Source organism: Stegodyphus dumicola, chromosome 10 (genome assembly GCF_044657685.1).
Source record: "Stegodyphus dumicola isolate Sdum_Otavi_A_Nest chromosome 10, ASM4465768v1".
Taxonomy (NCBI): Eukaryota; Metazoa; Arthropoda; class Arachnida; order Araneae; family Eresidae; genus Stegodyphus; species Stegodyphus dumicola.
In genome coordinates, this window is record NC_140777.1 from 121,550,160 (window position 1) to 121,571,820 (window position 21,661).

The 21,661-nt window shown below is 35.8% G+C and overlaps 1 protein-coding gene across 1 annotated transcript in view; it reads right to left on the reverse strand.

Annotated features, from left to right (window-relative positions):
• Positions 1–21,661, reverse strand: part of LOC118185749 (uncharacterized) — a 389,910-nt gene that overhangs the window by 91,484 nt on the left and 276,765 nt on the right. The window contains exon 3 of the mRNA XM_085825462.1: positions 11,846–11,963. Coding sequence (XP_085681588.1) covers positions 11,846–11,963 — 118 coding nt within the window. The remainder of the gene's footprint in view (positions 1–11,845; positions 11,964–21,661) is intronic.

Below are 21,661 nucleotides of genomic sequence, written 5' to 3' on the forward strand. Positions count from 1 at the left end.
AACTAGATTGTGCTCAGGGAAAAAAGTATCCCCATGGTTAATAAGATGGGCACTCAAGCTACAAGAATATAATCTGGTAATCAAGCATACCCTCGAAAAGGAAAATATCGTAGCAGATGCCCTATCCAGAATAAAAATAGATGAAGAAGGTAATACCGTAAAGGTGGCAATGCTCACAGCATGTACAATATATTCCCGAGAAACTGTAATAACCGAACTGGGTAAGGATCCTGAGTTTGGAAACATTTATGAGTATTTAAAGGATCCTGAAAATTTTAGCCACCAAGATATTGTGGCGATAAGAAATAGGGCCGCCCATTACGAACTAATAGATGGTCTATTATTTTATACAAAAACTACAGATTCCAACAAAGAATTTCGACCTGTTATCCCAGCTAGTCTTAGATTAAATATCCTGCAGGATTTACACGAGAGCCCATTAGCTTCTCATGCTGGTATTCGAAAAACTACTCAACGCGTACGCGAGGCAGTCTATTTTCCTGAACTGCAAAAGTTAACAAGGGTGTATGTCCAGTCCTGCCTAACATGTCAAGCAGTTAATTATATTAATTTCCGCCCGGCCGGGTTTCTAAATAGTATTAAATCCTATTTTCCAAATGAAATAATTGGCATCGATTTATTCCCTTTCCCAAAAAGTCAGTTAAATAAAAGTCGGTATCTCCTTGTTATGGTTGATCATTTTAGTAAGTGGACCGAAATTGTTCCCTTAAAACGAGCGTCCGCGAAATTAGTTACTGATTCTATTTTAAATAAATATATTTTAAAATACGGGGCGCCCCTAAAAGTTATATCGGATAATGGTCCTCAATTTGTAAGTAATATATTTGAAGACATGTGCCAAAAACTGGGCATACGTCATTTAAAAATGGTCCCGTATCGGCCGCAATCAAATATAGCGGAACGGGTCAATAGAAATATAGTGAAAATTATCCGTAGTTATGTTAAAAATTTTCATAAAGGCTGGGATAACTATGTGAATGAATTAGCTTTCGCCCTTAGGACCGCAAAACATGATACAACGGGCAAAACTCCTGCTGAGTTATTTTTAGGCAGAAAGATTAAAACGCCGTTAGATAAATTATTTTATGTTCAACAAAGAGCCCCAGAATTTAAAATGGGTGATATAGAAAAATTAATTAAAGAAGCGAAAAAGAACACTGAAGTAGCACAGAGAAAAAAGAAACTTTATTACGATATGAAACGACGGGGAGTAACTTATAAAGTAGGAGGTGAAGTGTTAAAAATTAAGCATTCACTTTCTTCAGCACCAGAAGATAAAACTGCCAAATTTTTCCACGATTTGAAGGACCATATGTCATAGAAAAAATAACTCAGGCTGCAGTGGTGTTAAAAGCCAGGAATGGTGAAACATGCTCCACAAACTTTGACCAGATAAAACCATTCTATAACCGTAATAAAATGCAAATATTTAAAGATCTTTTGCAGGATCCGGCACGGCAGGCACTGCAGGCACAAGCTCCAGAGGTGGAACAACGACAAACACAAGGGCAAGCCATTAGGAGGCAGGAGCATTTGAAAAGAAAGTTTCCCCGTTGGAAAATTGAAGGTAACAAGAAAAAGAAGCCGTTCCACCGACCAGGAAAGAGAGAGCACGACCACCCCCAGAATGAAGAAGGGAGAAGAACGATGAATGCAAAGAGAGCCAGGAGAAATAACGGCAACTATAACCCGGCTCCCAAACGGAAGATCTATTCATCGGACAGGACTCTACGCAGCAAATGTCGCGGAATTACGGAAGGAACTCCAGCGGCGGAGGAAAAGATACAAGGAAAATTTGAACGGACAGCAACGAGATCCAAGCAGGAACGAGAGAGAAATGTCCCGGTTCCGCCAAGAGCAGCTGCCATCAAACGGCCAAGACCACAGGCAGAGGCGAAAAAGAAGGTATTCAAGGGTGACCGAACTGGAGGTAAAAGAAAACTCCTAGAGGAAGGAACTGAAGAGCAAGCCCGCACAAGAAGGAGGATAAATCGAACAAGAATCTTCGCTAACAAGATAAGTAAAATTTGTTACTTTGCAAACTTAAGTTAATCTTTCATTCTTACTGCAAGTGGGAGATTTCAAGACGTTTTACCTCATGTGAGGTCTACCTTTATCGCCAAAAAGGCGAGAAATGAGTTGTTACCTATTTTGGTATTATGTTTTTCAATTACTCGCGAGTAAAACTAAAGTTGATGTATAATAGGAATGTGTAAATACTTGAATATTGTAAAAGTTATTGTATAAATTTTATTTAAAACATTCTGGCAAGAAAGAAGTTTTAGTCTGAAAGAATTTTGAAATGTAGTGTTTCAATGTAGAAGAATTGGCACTTGCTTGGAAAAGAATAGAAGTTAACAATGTACTACTAATGTATGTTTTAAAATACGTAAAATTAACGGCATGTTAATATGTTCTTATATACAATGTGAACTGTTATTTTAAATGTTAAGAAATACTGTGATATGGTAAAAGTGAAAGTAATGCCAAAAATTTTAAACTTATTCGTGTGACTGAAAAAAAAAAAAAGACAAAAGTATTGTGAATATGTGTTAAAGGTTGAATGAATGTAGTTAGGCTCTCTGACGCTACACTTCAGAGTTATCCACTTTCAGAATAGTACCTCAGGGTTTAGAGTTGAAGATAAGGTGTGTTACGAGGTCTTGTTATGTTGAATTTTAACACGTTAGTGTTTTGATTGTAGGCGGCAGTGTTGAACACGTATACATAAACACATTCGTGTTCGGTGTTTTCTTTTACAACACATGTCAGAGAGGACGGGGAGAGATAATTAAAATAAAGTGATGAATGAAATAAGAATGTTAAGAGAAATATAAATATTCATGTTACTTGCCATTTCATTGTGTAACATTTCATTAAACTAGTTTTCCTTCCAGATCTCTGGAAGGAACCAGATTTCAACTAAAAGCTCCTGTTTAGATGCAGTACAGATGAAAAGTAATTGTCCATGGAGCTGATAACGTAAAAACAATTTTTTTTTTAAATTTCTAGTTTCTAGTGAGGAATATTTGTAAAAGATTGGCCTCGCGTTAGATTCTAGAGCTAAAATTTTCAACAAGGTCGTTTTAGACCTCAGTTTCAAACTAATTAACTCTGGCGGGAAGTATGTAAGGATCTTAAGTTTTACTAAGGTTTATTTTATTTTAAATCTTTACTATCACTTCTTATTTTCTACTTCCGGCCAGAATTAAAAGCTTTAACTTATTTATGCAAATTTGTCTTGCGAACGCCAAGTACTTAAGTTGTGGCTTTTTGCCAAGCGAGAGAGAGGAAGGAGTTAGTAGAAGCAGGCCGCTTGCCTTAGCAGTTTTACTCGGTTGCTGGTTGCCTTCCAGGCCAGAGGTTTAATCCCCTTAATAATTTTAAACGTATTGTAGTGTTAACAGTTCTCTGTACTACATACGGCCTTTCTGTTAATATACGGCCAATCTTCCACGTAGGCCCTTGTTTATTATTCCAAAGTTAAGTTAGAGTTTAGTTAATATTTTTATATTCTTACGTTCAGACCACAAGTGGTTGGTCTCTGTATTCCGAAGTCCGGAAATTATTGTAAAGAGTGAAAAATAAAGGGTTTCGTATATCCTTCCTGTGTATCTTGTCTACTTCCCACATTTATTGAATATAGCTTTAGTAAGCTCCCTGTTCCGAGTCAGGTTCTTGAATGTTCCCCAAGCAAGTAAGGAGAAACACTGAACCTGATAAAAGGACTCAAATTTTTAAAGAAATTAAATGATGAAGAATCTTCCTACATGAATATAAGTTCCTCGCATTTTAAAAACATGACGATACCTAGAGCCATCAAATTTTGAATAATATAGTCATCCATCAGAACATGGGTACTTGGAAGCCTGAATTTCGAACATCCAATTTGTTTTATTATTTATTTCATATTTTGTAGAACTTTAAATGAAATTTTGGTTAACTAACTCAACGGTTGGAAAGTGAGCAATGGTAACACTGTTCAAAGTAGTCTCCAGCCAAGGAGATTAGAATAAATGGAATAAGCCTCCCGCGTATGTCCCGTGCACTGATACTAAGACTGATCAATATTATTTCTGGTGTAAACTACTTAAATCAATTCATTCATATATGCCAAAAATCCGTTCCCGAAATTTTCAAAAAATATTTGGCACTCACCCGAAGGCGAAGATGTACCAACTGAATTCATCAGGCAATCGAAATTGGGTGGAAAGGTAGCGTGGTCACAAACAAAGTTCAAAGCCTTTCGATACACTTAAAATCAATTTTCTATCAGGTTCAGTATTCCTCCTTACTTGCTTTGGGAACATTAAATGACCTGACTCGGAACAGGGAGCTTACTAAAGCTATGTTCAATAAATGTGGGAAGTAGACAAGATACACAGGAAGGGTATACGAAACCCTTTATTTTTTCTCTCTTTACAATGATTTCCGGACTTCGGAATACAGAGACCAACCACTTGTGGTCTGAACGTAAGAATATAAAAATATTAACTAAACTCTAACTAAACTAACTTTGGATTAATAAACAAGTGTCGACTTGAAGATTGGCCGTATATTAACAGAAAGGCCGTATGTAGTACAGAGAACTGTTAACACTACGATACGTTTAAAATTATCAAGAGGATTAAACCTCTGGCCTTGAAGGCAACCAGCAACCGAGTAAAACTGCTATTCCAAGCGGCCTGCTCCTAATCACTCCTTCCTCTTTCTTGCTTGGCAAAAAGCCACAACTTAAGTACTTGGCGTTCGCAAAACAAATTTGCATAAATAAGTTAAAGCTTTTAATTCTGGCCGGAAGTAGAAAATAAGAAGTGATAGTAAAGATTTAAAATAAAATAAACGTTACTAAAACTTAAGATCCTTACATATTTCCCGCCAGAGTTAATTAGTTTGAAACTGAGGTCTAAAACGACCTTGTTGAAAACTTTTAGCTCTAGAATCTAACGCGAGGCCAATCTTTTACAAACATTTCTCACTAGAAACTAGAAATTTAAAAAAAAAATCGTTTTTTACATTATCAACTTCATAGACAATTACTTTTCATCTGTACTGCATCTAAACAGGAGCTCTTAGTTGAAATCTGGTTCCTTCCAGATATCTGGAAGGAAAACTAGTTTAATGAAATGTTACACAATTAAATGGCAAGTAACATGAATACTTATATTTCTCTTAACATTCTTATTTCATTCATGACGTTATTTAATTCTCTCCCCGTGCTCTCTGACATGTGTTGTAAAAGAAAACACCAAACACGAATGTGTTTGTGTACAAGTTCAACACTACTGCCTGCAATCAAAAACACTAACGTGTTAAAATTCAACATAAAAGACCTCATAACACACCTTATATTCATCTCTAAACCCTGAGGTACTATTCTGAAAGTGGCTAACTCTGAAGTGTAGCGTCAGAGAGCCTAACTACATTCATTCAACCTTTAACACATATTCACAAAAATTTTCTCTTTTTACAGTCACACGAATAAGTTTAAAATTATTGGCATTACTTTCACTTTTAACATATCACAGTATTTCTTAACGTTTAAAATAACAGTTCACATTGTATATAAGAACATATTAACATGCCGTTAATTTTTCGCATTTTAAAACATACATTAGTAGTACATTGCTAACTTCTATTCTTTTCCAAGCAAGTGCCAATTCTTCTACATTGAAATACTACATTTCAAAAGTCTTTCAGACTAAAACGTCTTTCTTGCCAGAATGTTTTAAATAAAATTTTATACAATAACTTTTACAATATTCAAGTATTTATACATTCCTATTATACATTAATTTTAGTTTTACTCACGAGTAATTGAAAAACATAATACCAAAATAGGTACCAACTCATTTCTCGCCTTTTTGGCGATAAAGGTAGACCTCACATGACGTAAAACGTCTTGAATTCTGCCACTTGCAGTAAGAATGAAAGATTAACTTAAGGTTGCAAAGTAACATAAAGTTTTACTTCTCTTTGTGATATTCGGACATCCTTTTTTCTGCCCAGTCCTGGAAGGTAGCGAAGACTAGCGTTTGGTTTATCTTACTTCTTGTGCGGGTTCAACTTTCAGTTCCTTCCTCTATGAGCTTTCTTTTCCTTCCAGTTCGGTCACCCTTGAAGACCTTCTTTTTAGCCTCTGCCTGTGGTCTTGGCCGTTTGATGGCAGCTGGTCTTGGCGAAACCGGGACATTTCTCTCTCGTTCCTGCTTGGATCTCGTTGCTGGCTCTTCAAATTTTCCTTGTTTCTTTGCCTCCGCAGCTGGAGTTCCTTCAGCAATTCGTCGACATTTGCTGCGTAGAGTCCTGTCCGATGAGTAGATTTCCGTTTGGGAGCCGGATTATAGTTGCCGTTATTTCTCCTGGCTCTCTTTGCATTCGTCGTAATTCTTCCTTCTTCATTCTGGGGGTGGTCGTGCTCTCTCTTTCCTGGTCGGTGGAACGGCTTCTTTTTCTTGTTACCTTCAATTTTCCAACGGGGAAACTTTCTTTTCAAATGCTCCTGCCTCCTAATGGCTTGCCCTTGTGTTTGTCGTTGTTCCACCTCTGGAGCTTGTGCCTGCAGTGCCTGCCGTGCCGGATCCTGCAAAAGATCTTTAAATATTTGCATTTTATTACGGTTATAGAATGGTTTTATCTGGTCAAAGTTTGTGCAGCATGTTTCACCATTCCTGGCTTTTAACACCACTGCAGCCTGAGTTATTTTTTCTATGACATATGGTCCTTCAAATCGTGGAAAAATTTGGCAGTTTTATCTTCTGGTGCTGAAGAAAGTGAATGCTTAATTTTTAACACTTCACCTCCTACTTTATAAGTTACTCCCCGTCGTTTCATATCGTAATAAAGTTTCTTTTTTCTCTGTGCTACTTCAGTGTTCTTTTTCGCTTCTTTAATTAATTTTTCTATATCACCCATTTTAAATTCTGGGGCTCTTTGTTGAACATAAAATAATTTATCTAACGGCGTTTTAATCTTTCTGCCTAAAAATAACTCAGCAGGAGTTTTGCCCGTTGTATCATGTTTTGCGGTCCTAAGGGCGAAAGCTAATTCATTCACATAGTTATCCCAGCCTTTATGAAAATTTTTAACATAACTACGGATAATTTTCACTATATTTCTATTGACCCGTTCCGCTATATTTGATTGCGGCCGATACGGGACCATTTTTAAATGACGTATGCCCAGTTTTTGGCACATGTCTTCAAATATATTACTTACAAATTGAGGACCATTATCCGATATAACTTTTAGGGGCGCCCCGTATTTTAAAATATATTTATTTAAAATAGAATCAGTAACTAATTTCGCGGACGCTCGTTTTAAGGGAACAATTTCGGTCCACTTACTAAAATAATCAACCATAACAAGGAGATACCGACTTTTATTTAACTGACTTTTTGGGAAAGGCCCCAATAAATCGATGCCAATTATTTCATTTGGAAATTCGGATTTAATGCTATTTAGAAACCCGGCCGGGCGGAAATTAATATAATTAACTGCTTGACATGTTGGGCAGGACTGGACATACGCCCTTGTTAACTTTTACAGTTCAGGAAAATAGACTGCTTCGCGTACGCGTTGGATAGTTTTTCGAATACCAGCATGAGAAGCTAAAGGGCAGTCGTGTAACTCCTGCCGGATATTTAATCTAAGACTAGCTGGGATTACAGATCGAAATTCGTTGTTGGAATTTGTAGTTTTTAAATAAAATAATATACCATCTTTTAGTTCGTAATGGGCCGCCCTATTTCTTATCGCCACAATATCTTGGTGGCTAAAATTTTCAGGATCCTTTAAATACTCATAAATGTTTCCAAACTCAGGATCCTTACCCAGTTCGGTTATTACAGTTTCTCGGGAATTTATTGTACATGCTGTGAGCATTGCCACCTTTTCAGTATTACCTTCTGCATCTATTTTTATTCTGGATAGGGCATCTGCTACGATATTTTCCTTTCCGGGGGTGTGCTTGATTACCAGATTATAGTCTTGTAACTTGAGTGCCCATCTTATCAACCTTGGGGATAAGACTCGGAACGTTTGCACTGCTAACAGAACTGCAAGTGCCTCTCTCTCGGTCGCGGAATAATTTCTTTGTGTTTGATTTAAAGTTCGACTAAAAAATGCCACGGGCTGCTGATTTTGCGAAAGTACCGCTTCTACCCGATAATCAGAAGCATCCGCTGAAATTTCTAAATTCTCATCCTTTTCAGGAAATTTCAAAACAGGGGCTTGCATTAATGCTTGCTTTAATTTTTCGAAAGCACTATTGGCTTCGGCCGTCAACGAGAATCCTGCCTTTTTCCTTTTTAATTTTAACAATGGTTCATCAATAGCTGCAAAATCTTTTATAATGGACCTATAATATGATTAAAGTCCTAGAAAAGAAGAGAGCTTCTTCGCCGTATTTGGCGGTGGATACTTTTGCACAGCGATTATTTTTGATTCGTCTGTCTCGATTCCTTTCTGAGATATTTTGTAACCTAAGTATTTTAATTCAAGGGCTGCAAATTTGCACTTTTCGACATTAACTTTTAGACCGACCTCATTTAATAATGAAAACACCTGTCTTAAATCATGTACATATTGGTCCAGATTATCACTAGTAATAATGATATCGTCTAAATAGATAAATGTGGACTTTACAAGAACAGGCCTTAGCACAATGTCCATACATCGCTGAAATGTTGCCGGTGCCCCTGAAAGGCGAAACGGCATACGCAGGAATGCATAAGTGCCAGACTTGGTTATAAAAGCAGTCTCAAGCACGTCCTCCGGTCTAACCCCTATTTGAAAATAACCAGTCGTTAAGTCTAAAGTAGTCATGTATTTGGTAGAGGTTATGTTCCTTAGAATTTCTTCAATAATAGGTAACGGATATTTAGTCATGGAGTTTAATTTACGATAGTCAATCGCAAAACGCCACCTTTTCGGATGTGTTACCGGATAGTCATTATTTTTCTTACATAACACAACCGGGCTAGCATAACTACTTGAGATGGGCGTTATGATCTTTTTACGTAACATATCTCGAATGTGCTACTCTATAATTTTTTCTTTATTCTTATCATATGGGTATGGTTTGTGGCGAACTGGCAGTGAATCTCCAGTGTCGATACTATGGTTAGTAACTTAAGTAAATCCTGGAATATCACTAAATAACGATGCAAATTCATTTATCACTTGTCGGATTTTTTGTTGCTCTTCCTTAGGAAGGTGGTCAAGGTTTAACATTGGTGGTTCCGTTTTTTCTTCTCGAACTGGTTTCATCGTCAGCTTAAGGGACGCTTCATTAAAATCCAGGGTTGCTTCTGCCTCTGAAAGAAAATCTATCCCTAAGATGATATGTGCTTGCAAATTCTTTACTATAAAATACGTAATCTTTACTTGTTCGTCCTTGACACGAACGTATAGCGGTAATTTACCTATGCACTTGCATCTTTCTCCCTGCGCAGCTAACACTGTCGTATTATCCGAATTATATATGCGGTATTTCCGAAAATACTTCCTAAAAAAATCTTCTGCCACACAGGAACACTGCGTGCCTGTATCCAGGAGTGCGGTGGCTGGGATGTTATTCACCAACACTTCAATCTTTGGAAGAGTCAAATTTTTCACCATCACTGTATTTAACTTGAAGGAAGAGGGGTTTTCTTGGCCTTCGGATTTCCGCACCTTCCCGTCAGCAGAAATCCGTTTTAGTTTAAATCTTGTTTTTTCCTTTCCATGCTTTCTTCTTTTTCCACTGGCCTTCAGACTTTTTTCCTGGATTACTATTGAACTGTCGACGTTCGCCGGTTGTTTTTGGATACTCGGGTTTCCTTGCCCACTGATTCGCTTTGCTTCCGTAGCCCTGTGGTTGACTTTACTGTGGCCTTGGCGCACCAAATTCGTTTCGTTGCTTATACTGGGGTCTTCTTTCAATGTCCGCCGTTCTTCTACTTTCAAACTGGATTGCTAGCTCAAATAACTTTTCCAGTGTAGTCGGATTCCTTAATTCAATAAAGTCTTGTACTTGGGGAAGTAACCTCGGCAAAATCACATGAATTATCTCAGGATCCGGACGGTTTCCATACAAGAGTTTGAAGACGTGAATTTTTCTTAAAATAAAGGTGGAAAGATTTTCGATTCGTTGCTGATATATGCTGAAAAGTTCCGTTTCTAATTTTGCACGATCCCTTACGACAGGGAAGGCTTTTACTAAGGCAGTCTTGAAATTTTTGTAAGTATAGGTGGGACTTCCCGCTTGACCCAAGAGGCTTCTGCCTATACATTTGAACCAATTAAGCGCTTGGCCCCTCAAAGCGCTGGTAGCTAAGGTGACTTTCTGGAACTCATGCACGGGATACAGCTTGAAGTGGTCATCCAATTTTTCCAAAAAACTGGTTACCGGTGAGTTTCCATTAAATGTTGCTTCTGGTTTCATCGATGCGCGCATGGTCTGGACGATGTAAAAAATTACTTCTAGGGCGGCAGCTGGCATTTCTGGATTCTGAGCCGCTTCTGCAGGCAGCACAGGTTCTTCTTGAAACTCGGCCATGGTTATTCTTCTTCGTCGGGCGCCACTATCAGGTTCAGTATTCCTCCTTACTTGCTTTGGGAACATTAAATGACCTGACTCGGAACATGGAGCTTACTAAAGCTATGTTCAATAAATGTGGGAAGTAGACAAGATACACAGGAAGGGTATACGAAACCCTTTATTTTTTCTCTCTTTACAATGATTTCCGGACTTCGGAATACAGAGACCAACCACTTGTGGTCTGAACGTAAGAATATAAAAATATTAACTAAACTCTAACTAAACTAACTTTGGATTAGTAAACAAGTGTCGACTTGAAGATTGGCCGTATATTAACAGAAAGGCCGTATGTAGTACAGAGAACTGTTAACACTACGATACGTTTAAAATTATCAAGAGGATTAAACCTCTGGCCTTGAAGGCAACCAGCAACCGAATAAAACTGCTATGGCAAGCGGCCTGCTCGTAATCACTCCTTCCTCTCTCTTGCTTGGCAAAAAGCCACAACTTAAGTACTTGGCGTTCGCAAGACAAATTTGCATAAATAAGTTAAAGCTTTTAATTCTGGCCGGAAGTAGAAAATAAGAAGTGATAGTAAAGATTTAAAATAAAATAAACGTTAGTAAAACTTAAGATCCTTACATTTCTACATAAGCATTTCTGCATTTTCTGTTCTTAAAGTTCACTAAGTTTTTGAGTAAAATAGTGTGGTGTTATTATGGCAAAGCCTCGAGGGATATCTTCTGTCTTCGTGGAGGACTTTCTAAGGGAAACTGGCTCGCATATACGTTACACATGGGGAAAACCACGAAAACGCCTATGCAGCCAGCCCGTTCGCGAGATTCGAATCTCGCACCGAACTAACAGTATTCAGCGACTTTATCGCTCAGCCGCTGGTGGGCCCTTGAATAAAATAATACGAATACTAATCTTGATTAAATAAGCCTGCGATAATATGTACAAGTTCAGTTACTGAAAGAAGTCGAGGTAACATGTGAGCTTTTTCTATGTGGGCACATCTCCGTGTGCATTTTTTTCCTGTGAGCAGTTATACCTGTGAAGATTATTCTGTGAGTATTTTTCTGGCCGGCTTTTTTTCTGTGGGTATTTTTCAGGTTACCGTTTCATATGCATGCAGCTAACTTTTTGATTGACACTCATATAATATTTCTTCCTTCGAAAGAAAAGGAAATTTTTCTAATAAAGATATTTAAATTGATTTTCATTAACCCTTTCAAAAGTCCACTTCTTATCCATGATTAGAATGAAAAATGGCATAAACTGAAAAATTAGTTTTATTACCTGTGTAAAATTTCTCCCGACGCTGCGCAAAAATACAAAAGCTTCTGGAACATTTTCATTGCCCAGTTGTTCGGCGATTTCACTGCGAAGTTCCAGTAAAGTTGTGGATGGAATAACTCTGAAAGAAATAACAGATACATAAAATGAGAGCAACTTTTCTAAAATAACAACAATAATATATACGAGATTAATATAAATAATGCAATCGAATGATCTTTTCTGAAGAAAAATCTAATTCCTATCTCTAAACGGCGAATTCTTAATCATGACTTATGACAGAGACTTGACAAAGTTTAATATTAAAATATAATATATAAAGTTAATGTTATTTATTTTTGATCGAAAGCTAAATATCTTAAATCGGAACAGTGAATTTTTGCATAACGGGAAAATTTCAAACTTAAATATAACTAATGAAATCTTCGACGTGGGTGATCTATATAATTAAGTTGTAAGGATTATGTTAATTTATCTAACAGTTAATTTTGTGTTAAAGTTACTGTCCTATCGTTTCTTAATTTCAAGCTTACAACTTCCGGCCAGAACGTAGTTTTAGAATCGCGTTTGAATGCAAATGAGGAGAAATATTTAACTGTGAAGTTTTGCTGACTTCGTTAGAGAGAACCAGTGATTCTGAATAGCGCGCGTTCGCCTTTTTAGGCTACTCTCTCTTAAGCTATTGTTACGCTCGGCCGTACTTTAGGCCCTTGATAGCTTAACGATAAATAACGCCATTATTTAGGGTTAAGATTAGCTAATTTTTAGTTCTTAGTTTCCTAGCCCTAGTGGAGGCTTTATTGTGACTCCAAGAACGAAGTCATTTGTTAACCGTTATTTGGAATAATAAAGGATAATTCAATCCTTCCCACGTTTGTTTTCTGTCTCACGAACTCAAGCGATTATTCTCTTACCAGTTCTTAAGATTATTCAACTTTAACTGTAACTCAAAAGAACACAGGTTAGAATCTTGCGAAGTAACTAAAGTAACTGTATATGGGTTTCGCGAATTTATTTGATTACACTACACGGATAACTCTTTTGGTGCTCTCCGTATTGGGCAGAAAACATGGCTCAGCAAGCCTCGGAGGTCGTAAATTAACAGTACATCGCAAGACCAAGCTTCCCCCTTTCTACCTGAATGATATGATTAAACTAATTTCTCACTAACGAAGGATGTGGAGTTAGACTGAGGATATACAAGGTGTGTTCGAAAAGTTCGGTGAATTTTACCATTAAAAAAAGGAAACAAGAGAAACAAGCAAAATAGCTTTACTGTCCTTCAAAGTATTCGCCATTAGCAACAATACACTTTTGACATCGGGTGTACAATTGTTGGAAACTGCCTGCAGACGCTTCTTTCGGTATGGCTCGAAACACCGTTGTCACACGTTATTGGATCTCAGTAATTTTGGAAAAGTGTTGGCCTTTCAGAACTCCTTTGAGGCGGGGAAAGAGGAAGAAGTCCGCGGGAGCCAGATCTGGAGAATATGAGGGGTGATCCAAAACTGGAACTTGGTGTCTGTCTTTGACATACTCCCTTCCGTCTGTAAAGCGTTTAAAACCACTCACAAACACACTTTTTACTCACTGCTTCCTGACCGTAAACTTTCACTAACATGTCATGTGTCTCCGTCGCCGTTTTGCCTAACTTGAAGCAAAACTTTATGCTTATGCGTTGCTCCATGTCACACTGACAATCTTTCTCACACTGTCTGTGTTAAACTGCTCATAGCGTGCGCTTCCTCTTATCTGTCGTAAAATGGCCCTTAGATGCCTCTAGATGACATTTCTCTCACTGCGTCTGCGTGAGCACAAGATCCTAACGGGCGCGCTTTTTTAATTATGAGACCAATCACCGAACTTTTCGAACACACCTTGTATTATTGATTTAGGACTAGTTTAAGAGCTTGAGTGATTTAGACTAGAGCTTGTGAATCTGAGCTAAACTTACTGGAGCTACTTAAATTTGCCACGTGCCAAATGAAGCTCGAATTAACGGGGTAGTGTATTTGATATTCTCAGAACCGAAACTGTCAGAATACAGATCTCAGCCTGTACCATAAGCGACACCGGGAGAATGATCTATATAAGAATAAGATAACATTTCTGAAAACTGCAAAGTAAATGCATATGTAGGTTTTCTGAAATCTTATCTCTCATATGAAGGTTACTTGCAGTTCACGCCACCCATAAACAAATCTTTAATCAATTTTTGCGAAATAGCACCCATTTTTCTAGAAACAATTTCCATAGCTTCTGCATACGTATGTAGGGTATCTTATGTGTAGCGTAGCGGTATCTTAAATTTAAATTAATAAACATAAGAATACATCTTTGCGAGTGGACTGTAGTACAACTTTTATTCAGCGATTTCAACTTTAGAACACAACACAGCAAAAAGTAAAGCGAAAGTTACAATTAGCGTTTGCAAGAATGCAAGAACAAAATGCGAGCTGCGCATACGATCTGCACATTGCGAAACAATATCTCACAGACAGGCAGACGACTCTGGTGGCCGAAATATTCCGCCCGGCGTTGAAATATCGTTTCAAATCTAAATAGCTTTTACAACTGTAATTTTCATAACAATATTAAATTATGCAAAAATGTGTCATTAAAATATTCATAAAAAACATAATATGAAATTATGAAATGATACACACTTGTTCTCAAAACAGATGCACAGAAGCCTTGTACAAAGTTATAATGCTTTAGAAAAAAAAAAAAAACTTAAGCACTGATAGGCAAAACACTAAGTTTGTGAATTGGCCTTTTGAAAACTCCATTAGCAGTTTTGAGCTTCACGATACGCATAATATTATCTGAGCTAGGAAAAACTTCTATTGGTTTTCCTGTTCGAGATACAAAGCGCTTCAAAGCGGGAATAAATGATTCTGATGCTTGATTACCTACTAATTCAATATGTATAGCTCTTGTAGTAAAACACACGAATATACAAATGTAGCATTTCACTGGTTTTACTCCTCGACCTTGCCTGGGCTTCACTTAAAATGGCGTAGTCAATTCCAACCTTGGAGAAAACCTTTGACGGAACGACTCTAGACGATAAGTCAGACATTATCTGGGTAGATGTTTTAGCTCGTACACGATGACATTTCACAGATTTCCAAATCTGTTGTCTTACAACTGAATTAGCGTGGATTATCCAATATTCTCTTCTAATCACTGATAGCAATAGCAGGAGGGGCAGCACGAAGATGGGATTCATGAAAATGATTCACTAGAATCTGTGTTATGTATGTTTCTTGGGTAACAAAATGGATATTTTCTGTCCTGCGCGATGTTGGCTTGTCTTAATCTTCTTCGGACGCGTATAAGTCCATTCTTATCGATAAAGGGGTTCGAAGAAAGGATCTTACTATTTGAGTTCAAAGGTTGGTTCTTCAGAAAATTATATTCATTAAAAAACGCATCCCTTTGAACTACTCTAACAATTGCATTTCTAGCGTATTGCAATTCTTCGGTTTTAAGGTAACCCTTAAACCTTGTTGCGGTAGATTTAGCTGAATTATTCTCAAACCGAAAACACCATGCGATGATTAAGTTTCAAGAATGATGAAACTTCATTAAGGACTGAAATTTGCGAAGCGATTGTTCCAATTGAACAAGAAACATTTTTCCGTTGTTCTTTTAAAGACTCTTCTGAAAATGGTAAGTTGATAGAGAACGAAATATTATTTGAATTAATCCACTGAGGACTTGTCCTCCACAAGTCATGAGTAGAACGTTCTGAAGGCAAAAGACCTCTTGATGCACGATCAGCTGGATTCTCTTTCCTTTTTATGTGATTCCAATGCGATGATGGTAAGACTGATTGAATTTCTGAAACGCGGTTGGCTACGAAGGTTTGCCAGCGTGTGGGTTCTGATTGTATCCATGACAAAACTATCACTGAATCACTCCATGCGTAAATATCGTCAACGTGAATTTGTAATGAATTCTGCACAGCTTGAACAAAATGCACTAACAGAACGGCAGAGCAGAGTTCTAAACGAGGAATAGAAATTACTTTCAGGGGAGCTACACGAGTCTTTGATGTTAGTAGCTGCATCTTATTTGAAGACATTAAATAAATCACTGTGGCGTAAGCTTTCTCTGATGTGTCACAGAAACAATGAAGTTCTACATTTATAGCTTTGGGCAATACTACTCTCCTAGGAATACGAATGCATTCAAGATTTGCGATATCTTCACAATAGATCTTCCGTCTTTGATTGATTTCATCTGGTAAGGGATCATCCCACGAGATTTGTAACTTCCATATATCTTGCAGCAAGATTTTTTGCTGCAATTTTGAAAGGTGCTAACCAACCAAGTGGATCAAAGATTTTCGAAATAGAAGACAAAATCATTCTTTTAGTAGAACTCTCTCTGTTCTCAAGATTTTCAAAGTGACAAGTAAACTCGTCTTGCGTTGGATACCACTTCAAACCCAATAATATTATTGATTTAGTATCAATTACTGTGCATGAAGAATTAGCTTTCTGAGCATTCAATGCAGTTTTTAAAATCGAGCGATCCTTTGTACCCCCATTTATGCAATTGAAAGCCACCTTTTTTTAAAAGTTCACTCAGTTGTGAAATTAACTGCGTTCTCTACTGCGTTCTCTACTGTTGTGAAATTAACTCTACTGTTCAGATACTACTGTATCTGAACCATAGGACATCATCAATATAACAATTGTGTAATATTATTTCAGCTGCTTTTGGGAATTTAGCTCCTTCGTCAATTATTAGTTGTTTGAGTACGCGAGTAGCCAGGTATGAAGCTGAAGTAGTGCCGTACTAACTGTGTACAACCTTTAAGTTTTAATCGGCTTCGTTGGATCATCTCTCCACAATATTGTTTGGTAATCGCGATCTTCATCATGAATTTGAACTTGTCGATACATTTTCAATACGTCACTACTAATGGCTATGGGATAGCATCTAAACTTCAAAAGAATAGTAAATAAGTCGTCTTGTACCTTGGGACTATCCATTAGCGTGTCAATAAGCGATACCCCTGATGTAGTTTTGGCACTAGCATTGAAAACGACGCGTAGTTTTGTGGTAAGACTCGATTCTTTTAGCACGTGATGACGAGGTATATAATAATGAAAATTTATTTTATCTAGATTATCATCGAATAACTCTTCCATGTGTCCAAGTGATAAATATTCGGACATGAAGTCTTTATATTGTTAATATACTCGTACTTCAGGAGTTTTTTATTAGTTTTTGTTCCAGACTAAGAAAGTTGCGAAAGGCTGATGGTTTGGAATTACCCAACTTATTTCTTTTAGGCTTGAATGGCAATTTTACTGAGTAACGACCATTTTCACTACGGACGTGATTTTCCACGAAATGGTTTTCACACAATCTTTCCTCTTTAGTTAAAGGTTTCGATGCGGGAATTTGTTCTAAATCCCAAAATGATTTAACTAATTCCTCCGTATTTGCGTTTAGCGTATTGACTGAAACCTGTTTACGGTTTGGGAATTCAAAATGTGTAGTTCCAGCAACTACCCATCCTAACTTAGAACACAATGCAAATGGAAGATTTTTGCCCCTTTTAATTACCTCACCATTGATTAAAGTAAGGAATACGTTAACTCCTAGTAAAACATTAATTTCTCCCGATTCATGAAATGTAGGATCTGCTAAAGTTAAATCTTGGAAGCTTTCATATAAATTCAAAAGTAATGTTACACTTGGGATGTTCCCTGTAATTTTGTCTATTATGTAAGCGGACGTTGAAATTCTGTAACTAGTATTAAAATGAGGTGTGAACAACAAGTCAACTTCTCCAGTAGTAGTTCTATTGAAAGTACTTAAACATGACACTAATATCTTCAAATTCTTTACGCTCAATCCTAAATTGATAGCTGTTTTCCGACGAATGAATGATTTTTCACTATCTGAATCTAGTAAACATCTACAATTTATGAATTCACTTTTTGAGTTTTTAACCTTAACTAAAGCAGTACACAAAAGTACCTGACTACGTTTACCATTAGCATGAGCTACAAAATGGTGATTTTCATAGTTGTTTATGCAAGCAGTTGGAGAGTCCTCACTCAAGTTGTTTTCTGTTTTAATTTGCGATTTCGAAACAAACACTCGTGCTTCCAGTGAAAGGAATCTAGATGCATTTTTTGGTTTGAAATTATTTTCTAAATGCAAAATGCTATGACGATACTTAAAACAATGTTTACAAGTATTTGCTCTCTTACACATTTTAAGTTTATGGACATTAGACAAGCAATTAAAACAAAGTTTATTAGCCTTAACAAACTCTATTCGTTTTTGCACTGGTAAATTTAAAACAATTAGAACACTCGTGTAAAAAATAATCGTCTTTACAAAATAAGCAGGTAGAATTAGTAATTAGAGAAGTAACTCTATTATACACTGGTTTATCTGATTAATGCGTTTTACTAATTAAAGGTTTACTGTTCTATAATGTTCTAGCGTAATTCTTCAAAAATTCTATCGAGTCATTACACTTTGGTATTTCGTCTTTTTTTAATTTGACGCATGAATTGTTAATTGTTCTCCTATTTCGTTTCTCTACCTTAAATATTTGTTTCTGTGTATCTTTTCTGCCATTTCTTGTTTATAATAATTTCCATATGCGAAAGCAATTCATTGCCAATAACGACATTTTCTTTCATTGTTCCCTGAGGCACAACATAAATATTTGATTTAATTTCGCAATCATCGATTCGTATGGAATCTTTAAAATAACCATTAGGTTTTACTTTATTATTACCAAAGCCTACTAGAATTATTACTACTTTATTGTTACCAAAGCCTACTAGAATCAAATCGGAAGAATTAATATTAGGTGAACCAATTACTTTATAATTTTTTCTGATACTATATTTATATCACTTCCTGTATCAATGAGAGCTTTTACTTCTACATTATCTATCGATACAATTTTATGCATATCATTTAACTGCTTCTTTACAAATATATGATTTACTCTGGCAAAATCTTTTATGTTCGTCTTATTTTTTGTACATTCTGCGGCTACGTGTCCAAATAAATTACAACGAAAGCATTTTTTCCCTTGTTCTTATTTTTGCAGAAATTCTCCGCGTGACCAAGATTTCCGAAGTTATAGCAATGAATATTTGTTTTTATTTTACTTTCAAAATGGCCGCTTCTGGTTTTAGAATTAGGTTGAACGAATTTGTTTTTATCATTATCTAATTTAATTTCTTCATATATCTTAAGTTTTTCCTGAAATTCTGCCAACGTTTTACAACCATAGAGAATAGCTTTATTAAATGTAGAATCATTTATAACATTAATAACATATTCCATTAAAGCAGCGTTTTAAATATTACCTTTAGAACACATATTTTACCAAAAAATTTCATATAGGGATTCTTTTTCTGCATTTTACGTTTTGATAATAATTCATGTAACTGAGCAGAGTTATACTGAATACCATATTCATTTACTAATAAAGCCTTAAGTGCATTCCAGGAATTAATTTTCGTTTCACTTTCAATAAATAATTTGCTTTACCAGTTAAAGATCTCTTGGCGAATATCAGTTTCTGTAATTCATTTAGTTTAACAAATTAGATACATCCTCAAAGTTTTCAATAAATTTGTCAACCGAATTATACGGATTACCATCAAATTTAGAAATCAAGCTTTCAATACCATTAAAATTTATATACGCATTTGAAAACTGTGAAAATGGAAATTGAACTTACTAATATTTTGTTTTAGCTCATGATCTTCATCAACAGCAGCAAAAGAGGAGTCACTGAAAATTCGAGCAGTTGATGCATTGATTTCACTATTAACAGAAGTATTTCTTCTTTCATTCAATATTGCTACATATTCCTCTGTTTGTTGTTTGTAATTTGATCCCGATTCTGACACCAATTTTGCGGTTCTTTAGGTTTGAAATCACAATTCATGTTCAAACAAAACACATTTAATAAAACATTAATACATCTTAATATACAGTGTCTCACAAAAGTGATGGGACACTTGTGCTTTACAAAAGGAAACTGCAATAAAATAAATTAAAAAAAAAAACATGTAAAATTTTTTGTTGGTGTGTTTCATACTTAAATTTAGTAACAATTATTACATAACATACATTTTCTCAAAATATTAAGATATTAATTTAATAAAAATACAATTGTTTAAAACGGAGCAAAAAATGGCTCACATAAGTGATGGGACACTTACTTTTCCATCAAATATTTATCCAAAAATTTTACTTTTAAAAGGTTTTAATATTTTGTTGGATTTCCTTTTACGTTTAAAACATGATTTAATCTTCTTGGGATGGATTCGACTAATTTTTTTGTGATTTCTGGAGTGATTTTACCCCATTCTTCTTGAAGCACCGATTTTAATTGTTGTTTTGAAAAAATGGTGTGTTTGCGAATTCTTGATTCCAATTCTTGCCAAATATTCTCTATGGGATATAAGTCTGGAGATTGTGGTGGTGTTTTTATTATTTCAGGACAGTTATACAGCAGCCAGAGTCTAAAGTTCAAAGCAGTGTGCTTGGGGTCATTGTCCTGGTAGAATTTAAAATCGTTATGAAGGTTCAATTTTCGTGCTGAAGATTTCAAATTTTGATTTAAAATGTCAATATACCTGTAGTGATCCATTACACTGTCAATAAAAACAAGATTACCAACTCCAGCGGACGACATACACCCCATACCATAATTCCTCCTCCACCATGTTTTACTGTTGGCACCAAGTTCTGTTTGCGAAATTCTTCTCTGGGTTTTCTCCTCACCATGATTCTACCATCAGAACCAAATATATTAAATTTACTCTCATCAGTAAATATAACTTCATTCCAGTAATCAGAATTCTTATTTTTATGTTGGATTTTGCGAAAGGCCAGTCTGAGTTTTCTATTCTTTTCACTTACGAAGAATTTTTTCCTGGCTGCTCTACCGTGATATCCAGTACATCGAATTACTCTTCTAATAGTCTCAGAATTAACAATTACTCCATATAATGCTTGTAAATCAGCAGCAACTTTAGGAGCACTCATTCTTGGATTTTTTTTAATATTTCGAACGATAATTCGCTTTATTCCATTGGATAGCTTTTGATGGTTGGCCAGGTCTTCTTTTATCCTGAATCATATGATTCTTTTTATATCGTTTAATGATATTGAAAACTGTTGAATGACTGAAGTTAACTGTTTCATAAGTTTCTCTAATAGATTTTCCACGTTCAATATGCAAATTAATAACTAATTTTCGAATTTCAGGCAAAGTTTCTTTTCGTTTAACATTCATGGCTGCACAGAGCTAAAAAACACAAAAATTCCAAAACAAACTGGAGAGAAATACTGCAGACGATTTTACAAATTATTACCCATTGCTTTTGAGTAAAAATAAATACCCCAAAAGATACTTTTATTGCTTACTTCAGACGATTTTTGTTGCATAGTACGTAGTGTCCCATCACTTATGTGAGCCATTTTTTGCTCCGTTCTAAACAATTGTATTTTTATTAAATTAATATTTTAATATTTTGAGAAAATATATGTTATGTAATAATTGTTACTAAATTTAAGTATGAAACACACCCACAAAAAATTTTTACATGTTTTTTTAATTAATTTTATTACAGTTTCCTTTTGTAAGCACAAGTGTCCCATCACTTTTGTGAGACACTGTAGTTCATCTATTAATACAAAATCTATAACATCGTATATCTATTACCACAACATCTATAACATCTTACATCTATTAACATGACATCTATAACATTATTTAACGCAACATCTATAACATTGTATATCTATAAA